Source organism: Coloeus monedula (genome assembly GCF_965178545.1).
Source record: "Coloeus monedula genome assembly, chromosome: 4".
Lineage (NCBI taxonomy): Eukaryota > Metazoa > Chordata > Aves > Passeriformes > Corvidae > Coloeus > Coloeus monedula.
The window spans coordinates 18,608,944-18,632,428 of NC_138784.1; the positions used below are offsets into that span (position 1 = coordinate 18,608,944).

General features: G+C 41.0%; 1 protein-coding gene across 1 annotated transcript in view; it reads left to right on the forward strand.

The window, feature by feature from the left end:
• Nucleotides 1-243: 243 nt before the first annotated feature.
• The window catches only part of PKP2 (plakophilin 2), a gene marked incomplete at both ends in the record, with an annotated part of 36,360 nt that continues 13,118 nt past the window's right edge, over nt 244-23,485 (forward strand). The window contains 6 exons of the mRNA XM_082280038.1: nt 244-455; nt 7,352-7,460; nt 9,919-10,610; nt 15,037-15,175; nt 17,719-17,926; nt 22,583-22,760. Of these exons, the coding sequence (XP_082136164.1) occupies nt 244-455; nt 7,352-7,460; nt 9,919-10,610; nt 15,037-15,175; nt 17,719-17,926; nt 22,583-22,760 (1,538 nt within the window). The remainder of the gene's footprint in view (nt 456-7,351; nt 7,461-9,918; nt 10,611-15,036; nt 15,176-17,718; nt 17,927-22,582; nt 22,761-23,485) is intronic.

Sequence of the window (23,485 nt, forward strand, 5' to 3'; positions counted from 1 at the left end):
GAGGGGCCGGGCAGGGCAGGGCAGGGGAACAGCGGCGAGGGGCCGGGCAGGGCAGGGCAGGGGAACAGCGGCGAGGGGCCGGGCAGGGGAGGGCAGGGCCGGTGGCCGCGGGGCCGCGGGCGGGGCGGGGCGGGCAGGGGGCCGTGCCTGGCACCTGTGCGGCGGGCGGGGCGCGGCCCCGGCGCTGGGGAAGCGGCGGAGGCGCAACAGGTCCGCGGAGCCGAGCGCAGCCCGGCCGTGCCCATGGCCGGCCGCGGGCCCGACCAGGGCTACATCCGCACCGTGCTGGGCCAGCAGATCCTGGGCGAGCTGGACAGCTCCAGCCTGGCGCTGCCCTCCGACGACCGGCTCAAGCTCTCGGGAGACCGCGCCGGGGAGGAGAAGGCGCTGCGGATCCACCGGCAGGTCCAGCAGACGCTGGCCAGGAAGAGCCGGGGCTCGCTGTGCAATGGTGAGTGCCCGTCCTGGCCCCGCGATGCTCTCCGGCGGCGGCGGCAGCAAGGGAAGGGACCCGGGACACGGCTCCGGGATGGGACCCCAGCTGGCCCCGTGTCCGCGGCTTCCCGGCCCTGGGGCGTGCGGACCGCTCGGGCAGAAAATCGTGGCTCTGTCGTCTCTTTTTTTACTCTTTTCCCACTCCAGCGAGTCAGAAGTTTCTCCCTCCGAACCTCCCCCGTAACTCGGTGCGTGGCGGGGCCGCTCCCGGCTCTCCGCTGCCCGAGAGGGGAACCGAGCCGAAATTCCCCTAATCCAGCAGCCGCTTCATGTGCTTATTTTAATGCCCTTAGCTTTACCCACTGGTCCTGTTTGCTAAGTAAAATGGGAAGAATCGTATTAATCTTTCGCCTTGTTTAACCGTGCAACTAAAAAAAATAAAAAATAGATCGATAGATACATAGATACATACATACATACATACGTTTCTAAAAGTAAGTTTGGAAAAGTAACTCTAGGAAAGGCATGAATGGGAAGCACAGGACGATAATGTTATCAGACATTATTTACCCAGTTCTTTGACATGCGTGATACAAATTGACGTCAGTCATTCCTTGCTTCCAAGATCTTATAGCCAGAAGGCCAGACCTGTCAGGAAATCTGCAGTCACACCTTGTACCCCAAGCAGAGCCCAGGCACCCACAGGGTGAGGGTTAAAGGCAAGATGCTCGAGGGTTTTAGTCTTAACTATTCATGAAAACTTTCTATACCATGAAACTTTAATTTTGTTTTTAAATATGAGTGACTTACAGGCTACATGCCGTGTTGCTCAGTTGTCCTTAAAGAAGCTGTCACCTTTCATTTACTAAAAGCTGTGAGACAAAAGTCTTTATAACCATACTTCACTCCTCTGTCTTGTCAGGCAGATAAATATTTTCTTGTTCTTCGTCTGGCCTCTATTTAAAAAAACACCTCATGGCAAAAAATGCATACAATGCAGACATGGACATATTCTGCTTGTTGAAGTCAGGTGTACAAATCACATAAACAGGTGTGCAATGTGCAGGTAAACATGCCAGTCCTTAGCATGGCTGCTGTCATGTAAATACGGTTTCTAAACACTTTTAGAGTAACTTAATTTCTTTTTCTCTCAGCAGAGAGCCTGCAAAAAGCTTTTTAAGCAATAGTTTATAAATTGTAGTGTCGTGAACCTGAGCTTATGTCTCTAAACCATGCATAAAATGCTATGGAAACAGAGTTCCCGTGCTCTCAAGTTGTCTTGGCTTCTCTGGAACACATTAACAGACAGACCTGATGTATTTGGGGATAGTTATCTTGGTTTGCTTTGTTTTTCTAAAGGTCAAGTATTTGATGCCCTTGCATTTCAGAGACACCAAAGCTTCAGGATCAGGAGTGGCAAATGACATGTCTGTAACATGTCTTGTTCATGCAAAAAAATGAACTTTTCTTCTTTCAAACATATTCTTATGCCCAAGTTGCTGTACAATTTTTAGTCTCACTGCTAAACTCAGAAAAAAATAATTGGAACTGGAATGCATTCCATGAATTTATACATATATATAATACATGTATATCTGTCTATATCTTAAATATGTTTATAATGGGAATCATAGCCAATCTTGCATTTAACATGTCAACTTTCCTGAAAAATATACGTATACTTGCATGTGTGTCCCAATGTGCTTTCTCTATAGACTTGCTCAAAAATGGGCTATGCTTTGAGAAACATTTGAATTCTTATGTGTAGGGAACTTTTAAAAAATATACCCTCTTTTACATGCAAATGCATCACTTTCAGTGAATTATAGCCCTTTTCTGGCTCTGTTCAAGGGTCCCATATTGTTTGCAGTTGCAGGGGAGGCTTACAAAGATTCAGAGGGAGCAGGAGCAGTCTCCTGTGATATAACTGTCCTGTCTGTAGGAGTATTTCAGGCTCTGCTCAGCAAGGTACTTAGTGCATAGCTAACCACAGTATTCACATGCACACCTAAAATTAGCCAAGCACATAACCACTGGGTATGAAAAATCAGTGGTAGGAAAGGTCTTGCCCAGTGTCATCTGTGCACGCCCATTTTCTGCCGACTGTACAGGAAACTTTGAAGCCACAAGAAGTAGTTTGTCAGCCAGCATAATTTCTCCTTAGAATTTCAAATTAAAGGTATCTGCTTAGCCTTCAGCACTACTTTTAAATGGAAGAACTTATTTTTGCCTCCTACCCCCATACTGTTTGCTGTTTCATGCCCTTTTTCCCCTTTCGAAAGGAGTTTCTTTTTCATAATAGAAATTCAGTAATCTTCAGATTTGAGGATTCCAGCTGCTGCCAAAGGATCGAAGTTACATGTCCTCAACTCTTTTCAAGATGTTGTCAAGCACTGTTAATAGCTTTTCAAGCAGTTCAACAACAGCTGCAACTTGTCCAGTTTATCCATTGCTGAGCCTTTATAAATTAAAGTTAAAAGTTTTGAACAACTAAAGCAGACATATCAAATTTCTGGATGCTATTTAAGGATGGAAATGCAATGGTAGGTAGTCCCACCTTATCAAAGAAAAAGTGGCATTCAGAATCATATACTTTAATGACTGGTGTTTTGTTGCACATGCTGGTTTATTTTATATTCATTTTTGGAATCTTTGAAACTTCATTCTGTTTATAAGTCCACTTTCCTCTGATCTTGTTCCTTTTGGATTTTGGTTGGGTTTTTAAGGCATCCTTATCAGATCCTCACTAAAAAAGGAGGGCAGAATTCAGTAATGTATCACACAAAACAAAGTGGCTTGATTTCCAAATAAACAGCATCAGATACAAGACAGTTGAAATCAGAGCCTTATTAATTCCTCACATTTATTAATTTCTAAAATTCTTAGTATTTTCTTGTTACATTTACTTTTAGGGGCTCAGGGCACTCTTCTGTTCTTAGCCTTCTATTTTGCAGAATGCTGATGTGTTAGCTGCTTCATAGTAATTTTTCTCTTCATATCTTCCTGGGATAAGGAAGTAGAAAAAATATTCGTGTTGACTTTCAATTTTTGTTGGCTTTGTTACATTCTTTACCTCTGCTTCCTGAGCCAGAAGAAATCTTTTCCTTAAATTTGAACCCTTGTGTAAATGTTCTGACCAGCATAAAATGTTAGAAAAACTCCTCTGGAACCAGGCATGTGCTGGCAGAGTGATGAAGGAGCACAATCAAAAGGAAGGCTCTTTGATCTCGAGAGGAAGTGATTCAATGATGGTTTTGATATGCCATTATTAAATGCCATCATCTCAGTCCATCCTGAGTGCTGAAGTATAAAAAAGGATGAAAGGATGCCAGTCCAGGAGCACTGAGGAGTCCCCGTGGGGGATGTGGCCACCCAGGTGCCCTGAGCAGGAGGGGACAATGAGCACTCAGCAGGGAGGCACTGGGGGTGTGTGACAGTCCCTCAGTCCTTAACAGACTGATGTGAACATTGATGACTTTGAGGTTCAAAGCCAGAATTTGGCTTTCATGGCCAAATAATTTCATTCAAATACAAAGGTGCTGAAAGAGACTCACAACAGGGAGTTACCACTGTGCAGGATTCAAGGGGAATTTGATACACCCAGCTCCGTAGTGGAGGGTGATTGTCTTTTTCATCTATCATATATCTTAGAGATGCCTCTTGTCATTGCTGTTTTTGAAAGCAAAGCAAACATTAGGTTGGTCTGCCTGCAGCCATAGGCAGTGATTGCTGGGGAGAAATTTCCAAGGCCTTGGGAGGTGCTGGGCCTGTCCCATCCAGGGGAACAAAGGGGCCTTGAGAAGAGCCTCGGTGAAGACAGATGGGATTTCTGCTCAGTCATCTGTACAGCCTGCTGATACTGTAAGTGCTTTTTCCGGTCTCAGAATTTCCTTGTAACTGTTGCAATATCAGGTAACTTTTGCACAGCTTTTATTTTAGGTGTGGAGAAGAGCCGAGGGGTTCAGTTTACCTCCTCCCCTGACCACATCCAAGGCTTTCCTGAGCTGCTTTAGTTCATATTGACAGGGGAGAGGGGAGACTGTGGTAAACAGTTCCACTCAATTGCCCACACATGGGTGTCTGGTACTGTCTGAGATGCCTGAGTTTTCCAGAATACCCTTATGGGTTGACAGACATGATGCAGGGCTTGCAGCAAACTCATTTTTTTCCTGATTGGCTGCTGGAAATCAAGTGCAGTGTCCTATGGCCTCTCAAATGGTGTCTGTCCCCTGTGGATGAGTAACTGAATCATGTGCATATTTCCTGAGAGAGTTTTTGTGAGACTTAAAACACTGGGAGTCACAGTCAAATCAGGGAATCACAGTCAGAAGATATTAGTCCTAACAGTAAATGAGACCGTAATATAGATTTAAAAAATAATAATTAATGGCTTTTTAAAAATGAACAGCAGAACACTGGGTATGTAAGGTTTTTGTAGTACAATGAAAAAAGGCTGAAGGAAGCCTCACTGGCAGAGGCAAGCTCTGATCTGGTCACCTATTCTGCATCTCATAACTAATGGAAAGGCACAGCATTTCAGTTACCACTTTTTCCTTTAACACACTGACTTTTGGCACAAGTAACCAGCACACAGTAAAAAGACATGCCTTTTCTGTCTGCCTAATAAATCTACAGGTAAAAGACCAGCAGAATAATTTACTGATGTGATAAGAGTGAGCAAGAGATAACTGCAAAGTGAAATTCCAGAGGTTGACGTATACTGTGTTTGTCTCTGAAAAATTTTTACAGATGGATAGTTTCACAGGGAGACTGAAGGTGATAAAAGAGGACTGCTTGAAAGATAACTGCATGGTACAATTTTTGATTGACTGTATTTTGTTTTTGCAAGCAAGGAACTCTTAGATATGTAGTTTATCATCAACCAGTTAATGGATGGCCTTGTCATTTTTAACCTATCCTCTTTTTTGTATTTTTATTTTTAGTAAACACAAGTTTACAGTTACCTAAAACATACAAAATTACTTGCTCAAAAGATCCTTATGCCCTAAGTAGATAAATAACTGAGGGTACTTTCTCACTAAGTACAGTAAACAGGAAAAAAAATACTAACTGTAAAGAAACAGAAATTTATATGTATTTATATTTCAAGATTTAGTATATGAAAGTCCTTTACTATGCAGCAATGAAGAAAGTGAATCTTTGAAAAGCCAGCACATAGCTGAGATGGGCTCTTACTGGGCACCTGAAACAGTGCATTGGGATGGGAATTACATGACAGAAATGAGACATCCATATAAATTTGTAGATTTGGGGTGTTGGTGCACATTGGTGGGAAATCTTTGCAGTATAAGAGATTGCCTTAGAGTATGCCTCTTTCCCATGTACTCAGGTAACCCTTGGGCTATGGTAACCTTGTAATGTCAGGAAGGAATTATTACAATCCAAATCATGAGTTTGACCAAGCTGCACCGTTCCACTCTCATGACACAAAGTTACTGGGAATGCGTCTTAACAAATCCCCTCATACATGTTTAAATCTGCCAAAATGAGAGAATTGGAAAGTATGATTATACAAGTATTGCAAAGTATGATTGAATCAGTCCTCAAATTATCGGTCTGCCATTATATTATATTGTATTTTACTATATTATGGGATACACAAATTTGGTCTTCAGCAGTTTGGGCAAATTAATGATTGGTTCTTGAGATTTCTTTGCTGTAGTATCTCAGGTAATATCTGCTAGTTTGAAAACTGATGGCCAATTAACTTCTTTATTGACCACTGTTACCTGTTCAGCCTAAACTTGTGCAGCACACACAGGCCACGTTTATGATTATTTTATGCTTTCAACTTCTATTTCACCTCTTTGAAGCTGTGTTAATTATAGTCCAAGATGCAGATTCTCGTAATAACACAGGAATCTCATAAATAATTATTTCATTAGTATCTGTTGCTTTTAAAATTTTTGTTAATAGAAGCACTCATTCTTTGAAAATGCATTCTATTAGTGAAAAAAAGGAACAGCCTGAAGGGTTTGTTGGCTTGTTTGGGGTTTTAATGGAAGAAATAATCACAATGCACTTCTCTATTTTCAGAGCTGGGTCATGGAAAAAAAGAATCAGAGCAGATGCACTGTGGATCTTTGACATTATTTGTAGGATTAGTGAACCTTTCAGGTGCAGGTTTGAAGTGTCACTGGACAACCCAGCTTTACAGCACCATAAGCCATAGAGTTTGTTCACAGACTCTTTGTGCTCTTGGGTGGAGCACTGAGGAGATTAGTGAAGCATTATTTGCTCCATTACATTGTCATTAAATTAGCACCTAAGGGAGGAGAAACAGCAGCAGTTGAGGTAGACAGCTGTGAAATAAAGAGTCTATACTCAGTGTGGGCTGTTTATTTACAACTGTACATGGTGAAATCTGCATCTTGGGGGTGCATATCAGTAACAGAGATAGGCATCAACCCCTGTTTCTCGGCTCCAATCTACAGCTGCAATATTTTCATCTCTTGTGTACTTTGCATGGTATTTATAGTCAGCCAGTGTAAACCATGCATTTATGTATTTGAATGTACATTCAAAGTGGTTGCAGTGAAAAATAAGTGTTCTTAGTTCAGTGATACCATTTCTTAGCACTTAAATCAGCTGTCATTATCTGGGACATTTAAAGTGTCAGCTTGCTTTGCTAAAACATTTTTCATAGCTGCACAAGTGACTAGACTCCTAAAAGCTCAAAATAACTCTTAAGTAAAGTATATAGGGAACTGAAAAAAATGGCTTGTATCCCCAGGAAAATGCAAATACCGTTCCATCATTTCCCTGTTCAATTTTCAGTTTGTATTTATTAATGGCAGTGCTGGCTGCTACCTTTCCCTGGTACTGTGTATTGTCCTCTGTAACAATGCCATGTTTCCTTAAGCTCTTACTAATATTAGTCTTTGGTTCCAGGCAGCCTGCACCGTGCATCCAGTGTACCAGAGCGTGTCTATAACATGGGGATCACGGAGAATGATTTTGCACCGAGGTCTCCCTACAGTTTCTCATATTACCAGGCAAGCCAGGTGAGGAAAAGACGGTGACTAGAAATAAATAGAGTATCACATGCACAGTTTATTCATTTTGTTACCACAAATAATAACATTTAGACAGTGTTAAAGATTTGTTTCCTTGTTTGTTTTCTTTTGAAAGTCTGATTTTTAGAAAATGAGGGGTTTACAATGAAATCTCTTAATGTTTTACCCCTCCTTCCAGTGCCAGTAGCCAAATTCAAGTCAGTCATGCAGATGGGCTGTTTGCAGTCTTGTTGGGTTTGTGAGAGTTGGCATCAGGGTAGAAAATGAAAAATCATATTTACACTCCACTAAGGCAAAGGCTGTGACAAGTCAGATCTTCATCCATCCCACCAGAGAGCAGCTCAACCAGCACATCTCTCTACCTCAGGGTGGCCAGAGGCCATGCTGCCCAGGCAAACAGAATTAAGCATTCAAAACCAAAGGAAAACAGATTGCTTTAGTTTCACAAATACTTTAGTTTTCACAAGGTAGAGTGGTTCCTTATCATTTCAAATACTCTTGCTGTAACCTGTTTTATCATTACAAGAATTCCAGCAGTATAGGCCTTGCAACACAATGGTGTTTCTAAACCATCTAATCATAAATCCTCTTGTTATTTTGACCAGCTTTTCTTGGGGTCATGGCCTGAATGCTAAGATAAATAATTGGTTTTCTGCAGGGTTTGTGACACAGCTCTTAACTGGTATGAACCTCTTTGAGGGAGCAACTGGGAAATCAACACAGCTCGAAAGCAACGCTCCTGCACGATCAGCTTAGTAAACTGAAATCAATTCAGCTTGAGAACAGAAACATTTATTTAGTAAATAATTCTGTATGGAGGTGACAATTCTTTCCTAATTTTAGATTATTCAAGAGTGGCTTTTTGTTATTAAAAGAAATAGCCCAGCTTTTGAACAGTCAGTGAAGCAGCTCTGGTTTTCTATGGGGAGAGTTAGAAGCATTGACTTAAACATATTTCTTTCTCTGTCCTTCCATCCTTTATCTCACCTGTCCTGCAGTCCATAATATTTGATATGAGCCATTCCTTCCAGAAGAGAGCAACAAAAGGAAAACTAGAGGTGACATAGGAGTCCCAAGAAAATAATACCATTTGCCAGGCAGGGGGTGGGGGGAAAAGAGAGACCAAGTGTCCTGTGTGAGAGCTGGGAAAAGCCACAAGGTCTAGTACTTCACAAAAACATTAATTATCCCCAAACAAAAAATAAAGATATCCTTGCATAACTTCTGTAGAATAAACAGATATATCCAATGATCTTTGCCTGACCCTGCTCGTTTCAGTGACCTTTACTCCTTTTGTGAGTCAAGTGTCACCCTCAGGATGTCCTCAGCAGTGAAATGAAGGGAATTCAGTCTGGCATCTGTCTGCTAAGCACTGTTCCTTCAATTAATAGCTTGCGTGAACTTCTCTGTTTACCCTAAAAAATGTCTTTAATATTACAAAACTTTAACACAACATGGAAATGGAAAATATGGGGCTTTGGTTTATGGTTGTATGCCCCTATGCTTACTTAGTTTTTAAAAAATTGGTCCATGACTCCTCTATTTCAAGGCCAGATAGTGTCCCAAGCTGATTTAGTTCTGGAAGGTTTTGAATGGAGTATGGAGTCCAATACAGAGAACAAGAAAACGGTATAAAAATTGAGAGTCCTCAAATGACACCAAAAAGTAAGAATCTTAAAGATACATCCTACAAAGAAAGGCTGGCAGTGGATGTGTTGAGTTTAGAAAAGAGAAAATTATAAAGCAAGATGATGATCCAGTACAGTCTCTCCCCATTAGGTACAGGAAGAAAAAAATAATTCAAAATTGCAGCTGTGATATTGGGGAAGTCATTGAGATGGTGAAATGATCATTTTGATTTTCTTGCAATGTTTTACCATCGCCTTAATTTTTAAGAGGCTAGACAAACAGGGAAGGGCCTATCTCTTTTTACTAGACCCTACTACAATGTGAACAGGAGTGCTAAATAACCTTATATTACTAAGGTTATTCTCAATATCCAGACACTTTAGTATAATATTTTTTATGTCTGATTGATTCATTTTCTCCTGTCTATTAGACAGCCTTGAATTTAGCTTTAGTAGCAGATGCTGGTGTTAATCCCCAAGGAATTTCAAACTCAAAGATCTCCATTAATAATCACTCTGTTCATTACCTCCCATAATTGACTTACGCAATTATTTTGAGTTTATGACAGAAGACTGGATGCTTAGACTTTGTCTCCTGATGTTTAGACTGTACTTCTTCCTGCCTTCATGACGGAAGTACAAAGAAGTGTGGCAGAATCCCATGTAATGCACAACTTCGGCAGTGTTCACTTTTACTTTTTATTCTGAGAGCAGACTGTAGAATTCTTATCTTTACATTTTGGTTTGGTTTCTTTGCTGCTCATCCTAAGTGCTGTGACCTTACTGTGGCTCCTGTTCTTCTGTGCCCCCTGGAGCAGGTTGCCTCGCCATCCTCTTACACGAATGGCTGGGGGACAAGATTTGCTTACAGGACGATGGAGGAGAGAGCTCAGAGGCAACCTCTGAAGAGACTGGAGGTTTCCCCTCAACGAAATCCAGAAAGATTGGCGTACGTGTCAAGTGATTTTCACTACGATGGAGGGATTTCAGCTGGGTTCTCCATGAGGCATGCAGATGGTGTGAGATCCAGCGGGACTGTGCCACCAAGATACGCTCGCTCCGAGATCGTTGGTTACAGCCTGCGCGACTCCGTGCACAGGGGACGCTCCTTTAAGAGACAATCCCGCATGGGGGCTGCCAACGATGCTGTCCTTGATGGTGGCTACCCCAGCCCCACTGTCCCTCTGTACCACCAGCCTGGCAACAGCCGCAGTATGACCAACCTTCTGGAGAAGGAAAACTACCTGGCCTCGGAGAGCGCGATGGGACAAGTGAGATCGCCGACTGCGTCCCGTTGGTCTCAGAACAGGCAATCTGTGAGGTCCAGCTTCTACCAAACAGCCTTCAGAAACACACAGAGCAGGAGGGAAGTTTCCCAGCCAGCTTCAATAGCCAGTGTCACTGCAGAAACAGATGGGAAGAGGATGCCAGTGACAGCTGCTGTGGCCGCAGCAGGGAGAAATGGTTTCCTGCAGAGTGAACAGGTGACCCTCAATGGATCTCAGCTTGGGTAAGCGCAGTGCAGGACCTGCTTTGGCTCTGGGCTGTCACAGCTGACAGGAACATGTTTGTTTACAAAGGGAAAGTAAACTGATAGCTTGTGATTCAGCAGCCAGCACCTTGTATGAAATATCAGTGCAGAGGATGCAGAAAGTAAACTGACTTTTAAAAATCCACTTCCAGTGCAACAAAGGAAAGGGAGAAAAAAATGTTTGTGTGCATGTACAGTGCAAGATCTACACCTCCTGCTGAAGTTTGGGACCCTTTTTGCCAAGAGTTAATCAGTTTTATAAGGAGACATAAAGTAGTCTCTGAGTAATTTACAACCTAAGTCACAAGACACAAAATTGTGTTGGCAGATTTTGTGCTCACAAGAGCCCACACGATATCAACACTGGTTCTCATGAGAATAGGTCAGAAATCTAGCAGTGGATCAGCTTTTGGCAGATTAACAATTTCCAGTTAAAAACCCTTCATAGTTTCAAGGACATGTCTTAGTTTTTATAAATTTCAGGTAAAACACAGACAGAAATCTCTCTTAGCTCTGTAACACCATCCATTCCTAGAACAAATACAAACTGCTCTGAATCCCAGGACCACAGAGCTTCTCACTACCAAGAGATCCTACATGCTCTGAGGGAGTTATCTTAACTTGAACTCTGTTGGCTCCATGCCAGAAAGTCCCAAATCTGACCCCAGACTTCAGAAAAATTGTTTAAAATACTGGAAAGGGTGGCTTGGGTTTTTTTCACAAAATTACTTCTTCCACCAAAAATTCCTTTCTAGAGAAAATTTCAGACTGTTTAAAATCAGTTTCATTTTCAAAAGAGAAATTTTATTATTTCTTAATTTCCCCTCAGGAGTGAATATCTATTCATTTTAGAATAATTCTGAATGTTCCCAGTGCTGTTAAGTTTCAGTGGACAGAAAAAGCCACTTGGTAGACAGGAGATGGTTACTTGCATGTTTATTCTGGTTTTTGGTTTTGTTTCGTAATTCAAATAGGATCCTAAGAGTTCTCTTTAAGTTAATCATAGTGTAATTTACAAGTGTTATTAAGAAACAGCTCTTTTCCTGTAACTGTGTAGCTGTTAAGTTCATTTTTCTGGAGACCCATCTTTGTTCTTTTTCTGAGTTTGTTACTGTGTGAGAAAGGCATCATCTGATACCACTGCTATGTGCAGATCAGGTATTTTTTTGTTGTCAACTACATGTTGTGTATTATGATTATATTTACAAGCATGTATGGTACTATGGTCTCTTCTGGTCTGGATTGAAATTTTCACCTCTGGGTGATGCAGGACTTAAGAGATCTGATATTAATTATGTTGACTTTTAAGTATTTAGACTTTGCAGGAAGTAAGTCCAAAAAACCCAGCTGAGAGCTCACAACAGCTAAAGATTTGAGCGTAGTAATACCAAAAATAGGCACCTGGGAGGACTTTGTTTTTCAGTAAGACAATTTACAAACATGTATCCCATTGACTTAATAACCTGCTTAACTTTTAGCACATTCTTGTATGCATTTCTGAGCCACAAGCAACAATTTTTGTCTTTAATTACTTGTAGGAGCAATTTTGCCTTTTCTTTTGAAGATGCAGACACTGGAGTCTGGTTGTCTGTACAAGCATCAACCAAAGTATTTGAATACCTGCAGATGTAAAAATCAATCTTGAATCATTGTGCAAGTGGCTTGATTGAGACCATGTTAACTCAGATGAAAGATTTGTGACCTATTGAAAATCTTTGTGACAGCATAATTCCTTAAGTGCCAGTTTTTAGGTTCAGCATTTGCTGGAAGGTTTCTCAGTTCAAGAAGTTTGTAGACACTCTCAGTTTTCTTGTAATTTCTCATTCTCTTATTTTAAGGTTGCATTAATCTGACATATTGCTACCTTACCTGTTGCTCCCTTAGTATGGGGGGGGGGGGGAGGGAGATAAGCTTGTTTTTGGAGTAATTTGGTATTTCCAGAAATTTATACCTTTTTTTTTTAATGCAGGTCACAATTTAGGTCTTTCCAAGTGAATTAAGAGAATGTAAAATAGTAATGTAAGGTTAAAGAGAAGTAGTGGACCAGCTGTGGACAGCATTTGATATGTATATAAAAGCATTTTCAAACTTCCTGTAAAAGAACTAGCTCATGCTATGAAAGCAAAGTAGAAAAAAACAGCACGGGATGCTCTCTCTGTATGTCTGTATCTCTGTATCTTCTGGTGAAGAGAATCAGTTAATAGCATCCTTATGATGAAGAGCTTAGGAAAGAATAGATTCAACCTGAAGCCGTCTGAAAAATGGCAGCTTGCATAATCTGACCTCTGAATGTGCTGAGAGCCATCACAAAATCATTGTGTATATGTCTCAAAATTGGTATATTTTGGCAATTAAGGTGAAGTCAGAACCTGTCAGATCATTGTTCTGTTTAACAACCTTTGCCTGGCTGACCATTTGGTGTCACTTCCTGTGCCAATCAGCCGCAGAGCTAACTGAGTTTGCCTGTAAGTACTTTGAGGGTGGGAACGGAATCATTGCATCAAATTCTGTTTTGACAAGAGTTTGGGTGCTGCAGCTTTGTGAATACCATTGAGGGTCAGAGATTGTATTGCATCCTTTATTGCTGCCAGATAAAACATTAGGGAATGTTATTTTTATCCAATGGAGAGCAGGCCAAGTATGGCAGCGCACAACAGGAGAGAAATCCTCTGCCTGCTGCATGGAGGGATAACTGTGAATGGTGAGCTGCTGTCAGTCTCAGTGCAGATCTACACCCCCAGCACCTAGAAATGCAGCTTCTGGCTGTCCATGTGTCCATCTCAGCCTGGCAGTGACTCCTGATGGACTTCTACTACTCTGGGATACCCTTGGCATCCTGAGGTCGAGTTCCCACATAAATTCTCTTGTGTGCCCTGAGGGGTGAGTTCGTGCAGCAGCCTTGACCTTGGGTAGCACGTGGTTTTAGTCCTCCTCAGCTGTTGGTCAGTGAAGTGACACAATTTAGTACATCAGAGATGTCTGCTGCTCGCAGAAGGTGACTGAATTTGGTCAAAACACTCGAAAATTATTGCTAACAGGTTGACATGATCACATGTGCACATTTATAACATGGTCTCAAAACCTTTGCTAATTTAAGAAATCTAAGTAAACCCCAAGGTTGAAAAGCCTATTTTTCAGTTCCACTGTGGAGTAAAAAGAAGAAATATGATCTGGCTAATTTTCCATATTTTACTTTCCTGAGCATTGTTAATTCCTATTTAATATTTCTGCTTAGTTGAAAGAAAAAAAATTTAAAGTTTCAACTTAAGCTAATTTATTTCCCAGGTACCCATTTTAAAATAAGAGGCAATTGAGTTAAAATTTCGAACTGTAGATTCATTTAATGAGATGGTTATCAAGCAAATCATTCTGATTCTGGTAGCTCTGCAGTAGGGAGTTATTGCCAATTACTTCTTGTTTCATGGTGGTTCACAGACTGCCCTCTCATCCCTGTCTGGCCAGTGGCAGATCTACTACTACAAAACTATCAGGATTTAAAAAAAAAACAGAATGCTCACATTCTTGTCAACTTTTTTCTCTCTTTTTTTTTTTTTTTAATCTGGGTGCAGCACATTTGAAACCAAAAGTAAATAAAAAGTCTGGGGAGCATAACCACCTGTCCCAGAGCTAATGTACCTGATTGTGCCATTAATTGTTTTATGTTCCATTTACTGGGGAAAAAAATGTGGTTTTTCCATTTTTCTTCCAATTTTTTTATATGGTTGTCTAACACAATCATAATTTAAGCAAACATTCTGGAAGTTGGAAGGGAAGTGGTGGCACATATTTTTAATATTAGCATAGGCTCTCTACCTACTCAGTTTAATGAGTGGTATTTTTATTTTTTCCCACCTGAAAAAGGGCTTTGCCCATCTATTTCAAATGAGAACAACTTCTGTCATTTGAAAAAAAGGGGGTACAGAGTCCTGCATAGATATAATCTGGGAACTAAGACACTGATGAAAGGCATAAGGACAAATATAAAAAAACAATCATCAGTACTACTGAGGAAAACATGAAGGTATCTTCATGGTCAGTAATAGTCACTCTGCCATGGTTATGGCCTTCTTTTGATCTTCATCCACTTCTTCATCCTTCCTTTCACACCCAGTCCTTCACCCACTGGATGGAAACACTGATAGAAACATCCACTGATATTCCCATTTTGTTATTGGAACTTAAATCATTATTTTCTTTCTCCAGAACTGCACTTCTGTTTATGACTTTCTCTTCCCCAGAACATCAGTATCTCTTAAAGCTATTATGATATTTTCTGCTACTGGAAAGGAAAAAAATTTCTAAGAAAAGCTAGAGTTACTTGGAAAATACAAAAAGTCTGGTTTTACAAGAATGATACTTCTTCTGCAGTTTTTTTTCACCAGATTTCTCTGTGTATGCTTTTAAGGAGCCCAGAAGTGGAGATGACACTGGAGCGTGCAGTGAACATCCTGAAGAGTGAAAACACACAGAACACACCCAGGATCCTTGCTGCAGTGACTTTCATACAGCATGAGTGCTTCCAAAAAACAGATGCCAGAAGAAAAGTAAGCAATTATTTTTAGGCCAGTTACAATCAGGTAGAGAAAGTAAGAGTCTATACTTCATGGCACTGTGTGCCAACATGAAAAGAAAGAAGGCAGTCCAAGTAACCTTACAGGATACTGATGTTAGATATTTTCCCTAAAATGCATTCATTTGTGTGTTTTGCTGCAGATTGTTTTGAACCCACTCAGTGTATACCCACTCAGTTTGCTCTTTTTCAGGCCGAACAAACTTAATTCTTTCAGCCTTTATAAATCATGGAGTCTGAACTTTTTGTCAATATAGTTGCTCCTGTCTCTCATTTTTGACTGGCATGCAGAAATATCCCAAAAAAGAAAACTCTGAGTATGGTGCAAACTTATCCAATATTCAGGGTTTTTTAGGACTGCACAAATGTGTTGAAACAGCACACACATTAGCCACGGTGTTAAGGGTTTGCTGGGACTGTGCACATGCATTACTACATTGTTTAGATTAACCAAATTTTTAAGTCTCTTGCAAAAAATTTGTCAAGTCTCTTACAAGTTTTTTGAAAGGGTACATGAAAAATATTCTCTTCTTCCTTTTCTTTAAATGTCACTACTGAACACAAATATGTCTGTCCTGCTGCACAGTTCTGTACATTAAAGTGTAAGTCTATTTTAACAACTAAAAAGCATTTATTACACCTGCTTTGGTGTGTAGTATGTTCAGTAATCCCAGCCTTACCTCCATAATCATGTGCCTGCAGTCCAGTTCAGTGACAGCCAAACATATCTCAGTCCTTTTGACTTGCTTTAGGGTATGCCAGAATCAGTTTTGGAAGAAAATACCAGGACTAGTGGCAGCCTTAACTTCAAACTGGGGACAGAGCTTCAGAATTGAGTGTTTGAAGGTCGATAATTACACAGACCACTCTCAGGCAGCTTCCCAGAAAAACAAGTGGCTGAGTAAAAGTGTTCAGATTGGAGCAGTCAGCCTGAAGCCACCTTCTATTTTCCTCTCTATCCCACATATCCTATGATGAGCTTTTCTGTTTGGTGCCCATCAGACTTGTTCACGTTGGCAATTGTCTTGTTTCCCATTTTTAGCCTTTCAGCCTGTATTCTTTGTCTTCAATGCTTTGTTCCCTGATGTTTGAGAATTTGTGGGTCTAGTGGTTCTTCTTTTTTTGCGAACTTGTGGTCTCTCAGTATTTAGGTGAATTTTGTCTACTAATGAAAATTTAGAAGGACCAGTCAATAGCTGTTGTAAATTCTCAGCAAATTAGGTTGAAATAGGACTTCTTTTACAAGAGCTATAAATGCTTTAAAATTACTGACAGAAAGTCTGCATAAATATTTAAAAAAACCAAACAACTACAGTACTGCTGTCAAAAGGGCTGATCTGCTGCAATAAAACAGGTTGATGGGCTTTCAGCATGCTCTATGCACCACTGCCCTCAACATACATATTCCTGTATTTTATTCTGCTGACATTTTCAGGGTGATTGCAGGGGGAATCAGATCAGCAGAGCAGGGGCAAGAAGCTGTGCCTTTTGTACAGGTGAATCAGAGGAGAGGCTGCCAGGCTGTGGAGTTTACTCCATGAAGGACAAAAGGCTTTCTTACATTTCATTTCTTGGTGTTGCCAACACCTGCCAGTTGTACTGAACTCTTTTTATCATTAAACTCTGGACTGTTTAAGACAGGTGCATCAGATTTCTGAGTCTTTCATGTGCTGTTGATTCTGCACAAGGGTGAGTTTTTCCACAAAACCATATGGCATTTTAAGATGCTGGAGGAGATCGTTGGCAATTGTACATTAATGGAAGGTACTTTCCATAGTAAATTCACTCCTGAATCAGCTAAGGCTTGCTTATGTCATATCACAGTTCATGTGGGATTCCTCATTCACCACAACAAACTGTTTGTTTCCATACAGCTGCTGTAAAATAACATCCTTTAAATCCTTCATTCATTTGGGGCCAAAACGTCATTTTCTGAAGATTTAAACACTGAAAAGTAGTCTTTGCTAAATGTGGGTAGTTCAGTAGACAGCTGGCTTACAATGTTTCATGGTCTACATTTTGATGCTTACTTCTACTATTTTTTCTCTATGGGGCACAGTTAAGAAGTATTAAGTGTAATGTATTGGGTTTTAATACACTTTCAATACATGCATTGGGAATACTGTCTTTTCATCAGGCTGGCTGCTGAGGAAAAAAAAATTAAATCTCAAATATTCATTTCACCAACATGGAAGCTAAAAAGCAGAGTGATTAAATGTCTTGTCAGAGAGAACAAATCTGCAGCAAAGCTGGAAGAGATTTCGTTTCATTCTCTGATATTAATTATGAAAACATGTTGCCTCCCCTAGTTGTGGATTTTAAGTATTAGTCATACAAAAGCCCAGAAGTCAATAGTCATGTCCAAATGATTAATGATCTGTGCTTCAAGTCTCTCAAATAGGAGCAAATGAAAGAAGTTCCTATAACTATTTAAACCTTTTGCTGGGGCAGGGGGAGAGTGGAGTTTATAATTTACATCATCTGACTATTCTCTGCTGTGTTTTGTTTTCCTCACAGGTTTTCTCACTTGGTGGTATCCCCAAACTTTTACAGCTCCTCGAGGTTCAGAATGAGGACATTCAGCGGGCAGCATGTGGTGCTCTGAGAAACTTGGTGTTTGAGGACAATGACAACAAACTGGAAGTGTCAGAGCAGAAAGGGATCCCACTCCTGCTCCGCCTGCTCCGGCACACCAGGGATATAGAGACTAAGAAACAAATCACAGGTAGTGTTTTCTCTGCAGCCAAGCATGAAGTGCTTTAAGCAGTGCAAAAGCTTTCAGGGAAAGGTACATGGTTGTTTACTTAAGCCCGTGTTTAGGGACTAAATACAAAAACACTGTCACCTACTCTAAGCAACTGCCATAGGGTAAAATTCCAAGGTCCTTACTCAAGACCAGTCTTTCAGTCAATAACAAAAGACTAGGAACTGCAGCTTCCCCTCTTAAAGCTTCTTCAGAAATTATATCAGTCTGCTTGCAGGAAGCCTAAAGTCCTCAATATTCCAGAAAAGAAAATCAGGCTCCCTCAGAGTGCCTGGGACCATAATTAATGCCTGCTACTTACACAGCAGCTCAGCCTTCATTTTTTGACTCTGTGCTGACAGCACCTACTGGAATTTCCTTGTTGCAAGAGAGTCACCCAGAACTGTCATGTGTCATGGATAGAAAGTGGTTGTTCTATTCCCCACAAACTCCACTGCCCCGGATTCCTACTCTGAGGTGTCCTACTCCGAGCTGTTTCCACCCGGGTCTGTCTCTGCAGATCTGTGACAAGTGGAAAGCTCTGCCACAGCAGCAGCATGCTTCCTTTGGGGAGAATTCCTCCAGGACAGCCATTTGACTATAAAGATCACACAGCACCATCAGTGGAGTGACTGACATTCTGGATTTTGTTTTTGCAGGGCCAATGTTCTCACCCTTTTATTTCCAATGACCTTGAGGAAGAGCTGTTAATTAGCAGGGCCCATTGCAAATTTGAAGGAAAAGCCCTTTGGATCAGAAGCCCCATATTACACCTCTTCTTGTACTTCAGTGTAGCAGGAGAAATGGTGGGAGAAAATATCTAGCATTCCCCACAAACAAACCTGTGGTTGCTGTCCTGTTGGCTTTGCAGCAGCCAGTTAAGAAATGCCCACTTCATCCCTGCAGTCCTGTGTCCCCATAGTGTGTCTCTTGGAATTCCACTGCTTGTGACCCACATCCATTCTGATTAGCATGCAAAGGAAGAGCAGGCTTATATTTTATAGATGGAAAACATGAATAAATGAATGGGGATTTATTTCAAGCAATCTTTAAAGATACCAGGAACAAAATCTTTTAAGAGAGCAGTGTGTGAAGAGATACCGAAGTTGTCAAGCAGCCCTGTCTTGAAGCAAAGACATGTCAAGACCTTCTGTAACTCTGCATTCTTTGAAGTATTTGAAATACTCTGCTCTCTAAGCTGGAGAACAAAGCTTTGTATTGTTGGCTCTTTTTTAACTCAGTTCTATAGCTCTGCAACATTAAAATGTTTTAAAGTTTTTCACACTCATCGGTTGCAGAATTGGGTCACGTAGTAATTTGTTGTATAGTGTGTTAACACTCAGTGCTATTACAGAGCAGTGAGGAAAGCAGTGAAAATGGTGGTAAAGTGGCCAGAAAGCCAGTGCTCTTTTCTTGCTAGAAGTTTCATCATTTCTGACAAAAATGTTGACTGTGCGTGATAACTCACATGTATATTGTGAATATTACTGTCTTCCCCTTCACCAATGTGTGAAGGGCATCTTCTTTCAGCAATTACTGCTGTGACTGAACAGGAATATTTACTCACAAAGCAAAGAAGACACCAACAAAATATTTATGCCAAGCAGGATGGTGTAGCTTGTGTAAAGCAAAATATTATGATGTGCTTTCATGCCTATCAGTTAGAAAGGATGGCTTTAAAAATACACTGAGAGAGAAATATTTCTCTCTTTGCTCAAGACCAAATGTGCAGCCAGGAGGAAGTGCACTGGGTACCTTAGTGAAAATGCCACTAGGGCATACTTTTTGCTGTCGCTTGAACAATTTTTCCAGGTCCCTAGAAAGCTGCAAGGAGCCTACAAGAGCAAAGGGCAGTCTGGATGAATGAATTTCACTTCTTGCATTGGCTTTGACTTCCTACAGGACTAGTGGAATATCATGGCTATGAATGCAGTCTCACTGCAGTGTTGTAACACTTCCAGGAAGTGGTTAATGTGAAAGATTTAACCTTCCACCAGTCAGCACCAGAAGTCCGTTTGTCTTTCCATTTTTCCACATCATACATATTACTTGTCTTCTTTGACTTCTTCCCTGAATTAGGGACTTCCAAATGTGTGGTATGATATTCAGCTGAATGTCTTTCCCCGTAAGAGATTGTAAAATCATCTTGGTAACTGATAATACCTCACTGAACTTTAGTGAAAGACTCCTGGCCAAGGATTGAAAGCATGCAATACTCATTAATAAAGATGTCTAAGCTCAGCTGAGGGAAGTTTTTTTTTTCTACTGCTGTGTGGGAAGCATGGTAGCAAAGCACTCCACCTGACAAAAGTATACAAAGATAAGGAAATTTCAGGAGAGAAGGAAGTTAGAACTCTGAGACAGAAGTTTTCTGATGCTGTACTTCATTACCTGTCAGAAGTATGGTACTTGTGCACATGAGATAAGTCAGTCTCAGGCTTAGAAGTTTATCTTTAAGGTCACTGGTTTACTAGGACCATCATGTTAATATGGACAAGCACCTGCCTAACATTAATCCATATTTTATCAAATGTTCCCAAAGAATATTTTGATGGCCTGTATTTTCTTCAAGACCTAGGCTGAGGACTACAGACTGAGCCCAGTCATGCAGTGGGCCTTCTATTGTGCTCTGAAAAAACAAAAGCAGCCAAAGTGTGTGGGGATAAATGCTGATTACAGCACGTGCTGTGACTGCCTCACAGTCTGTGAACACACAATAAGCACTAAACCACTGCTCTACCAAAGCAGCTTTGTGGTGATGACAGGGGTTTGAAAGCTGCTGTGACCCAGTCTGCCTAATGCCCCTGTGCAGAAAAGAGCTGCCCAGTTTCTATGGAATTTCTGTGCTCATATGATCTCTTCACAGAGGGAATGAGACTGAATTTGCTAGCTCCACAAAATCACTGATAACAGGTAGAGCAAAGGAAACAGAGGCTTTGTCCTTTTTTTGACGCACAAGCTACTTAGAAATCTCTTAGGAAAGGAGTGAGGTTTCTCCTTAGTAGGAGAGGGCGTCATTTGGAGACAGCACAGGAGCTAAGGCAGGACTGGAATTTTATAGTATTTGGAGAGCATACTGAGGAACAGAAAGTAAAATGGCTGTGGCATGAAAAAAACAAAAAAATGTTAGCTTTTGAAGATAAGCCAGATGAGCCTCCAGGGAGTAGCTAACCTCCTGATCTTGTTATTGTGCAGCATTAATATAAGAAATTAAAGGAAGTTTTTCCTGCGGGGAAGATTACAGCACAAGCAGAACTGTCATGAAAAGAAATGTAAATTTAAAAGCAGACCCAACCCATTTTTCCAAATAACCATCTAAGGGAAAACTATGCATTACAGCATAGGTGCAAGGAAAGAATCTACTCCTAAAGACATTTTCTAATGTGAGCAAATTCATCCACACCCAGAATACCACTGAGAGAATCCTTCTGAGCTCAGAGACACAGTGCCTGTGGGTAAAGGTAGGGGTTTTGTTGGAAGATTTACAGTGAGAGCAATATCTCAAATTGTCTTTTGACAATTCTAAGTATCTGCCTGTAATTCCAAATATATTTGTTCTTTTTAAAAGTATATTCTGTCCTTGTGCAATTCCTTGCATTTGTGCCCTTCTGTCTTAAACCTGCTTCCCTTACCAATGCCCTTTGGACTGCTTGTCTGATTTCCTGTAAGCCTTACTTACCCTTCAGAAAAGTACATTCTTCCTTTTATCTCCTGATTCAGAGGCTGAAGAGCTGATCCCAGAAGAAGGAATGGGCTGCTTCTGGCTGGCTTTTGTTTTGATTTTACTGTTGTTCACAATACCTGAAATTAGATTCAAAGTGTAAGGAGATACAAAAGAAACATTTTGTTGTTGTTGTTGTGAGCTGATGAAAGGAACATTCACTAATACTCTGCCAGTGTGTGGAGGAGGTGGTCTGTGAAACTTAGAGCAGCAAGCTGGAGAAACAATGAATGCCTTTGTAGTGAAAAGCAGAAATACGTGTCATTTTCCAGGTGAAGAGCTCTTTAAAAAGAATTGCTGTGTGTTGGAATAGAATATAATGGAACCTGCTAAGTTCTACAAGATTATATTTGAAATTTGTTTTGGAGATTGCGAATAGAGAAGGTTTGTAGCATTACTTAATGATTTGTTTAGTGACTAATGTCTGGACAGAAGCAGCCAGCCAGTGTTAACAGCTTTCCCTCTTATGAGAAATGTTGCTATGAAGTGTTAGAGAAACTTGGTAATGGGCATCTCCTGTCTTCCAGCAGATTTCCTGTAAACTCACTCCCTGCACCTCCCATCTATCCCTTTTGTGAGTTTATTTTCCCTTAGCTTGTGCTGCATTGGTAACAGAGAAGGTGATCACTGCAGATGGGCAATGCAGAGCCATGCAAAACTGCACTTCTTGGTTGGGCATTAAGCTGACTGTGTAGAGATTTTACTTCATTCACATGGATAACTGTGCCCCCTTTTCTGCCCTCTTTCCACGTCCCTGGATCAGGGCTGGTGAACACTTACCGATCCTTTCTGCTCCTCTTCAGGATATCAAGTGCCAGGCAGGCTCTTCACTCATTGACTTCAAGGGGTATGAGATTAAGTCTTTCAAAGTGCAAGGGAGTCTTTTTGCCACTCTGATTTTATTGTGGGTATTATAGGTTTGCTGTGGAATCTGTCCTCCAATGACCAGCTGAAGCACCTGTTGGTTAGAGAAGCCCTGCAGACGCTGACTGAAGCTGTCCTCATCCCCTACTCAGGCTGGCCAGACAGAGATTACCCAAAATCAAGCATTCTACCTGACCCTGATATCTTCTATAATGCCACAGGATGCCTGAGGTGAGCACTCTGCAACTACCCAAAGCAATACTGATGATAAAACAGGTCTGCACAATTATTTTTCGGTAAATACACAGAGTTCATCTAAAGCCGCAATCATGTCTTGTCTAAATAGATGACTTGGAAAGGGGACATAGTACCTACAAGCACATAAAAGTGTTCCATTTTCAGCTGCTGTCAAAGATGCTTACTTTGACATATCATAGTCTGTGCCTAAACTGATTAGAAAGTGATTTAAATTAGGGAGAAGCCATTTTTTAAACCAGAGTAAGCCCAGTCCAGCGTTTTGCACAAGTTGAAGCAAGTTGCAGCCATGGGGTGGATGAATAGATTTATAGTTTGTGTATTTAGTACTGCAGTCTGCTAATAGCCTCGTGGACACAGTAGCAGTTACTGCAGACAAACACCAAAGGCCTCAGTGAACAGACCCCTAAATGGCTGAAGCATAAAAATCACATCTTCAGTAGAAACACCTCTAACAGTCTATAAAATGGGGGCCCTTTGTGAGTTCAAAGTCATTCCATGTTAAGTAAGTTTACGCACTTAAAAATGCACGGAAGGACATAGTTTGAACTGACTAAGGAGTAATACATGACTGCAAAGGGCATGGCCTGAGGTTTAAACTCCTTCTAGCAGAGTACAAGGAATTAAGTTTGGAGTTTGGAGGCTGGGAAGCTGCCCAGTTTTGCCTCACACATACCTGCTATGCTAACATGTCCTATAGC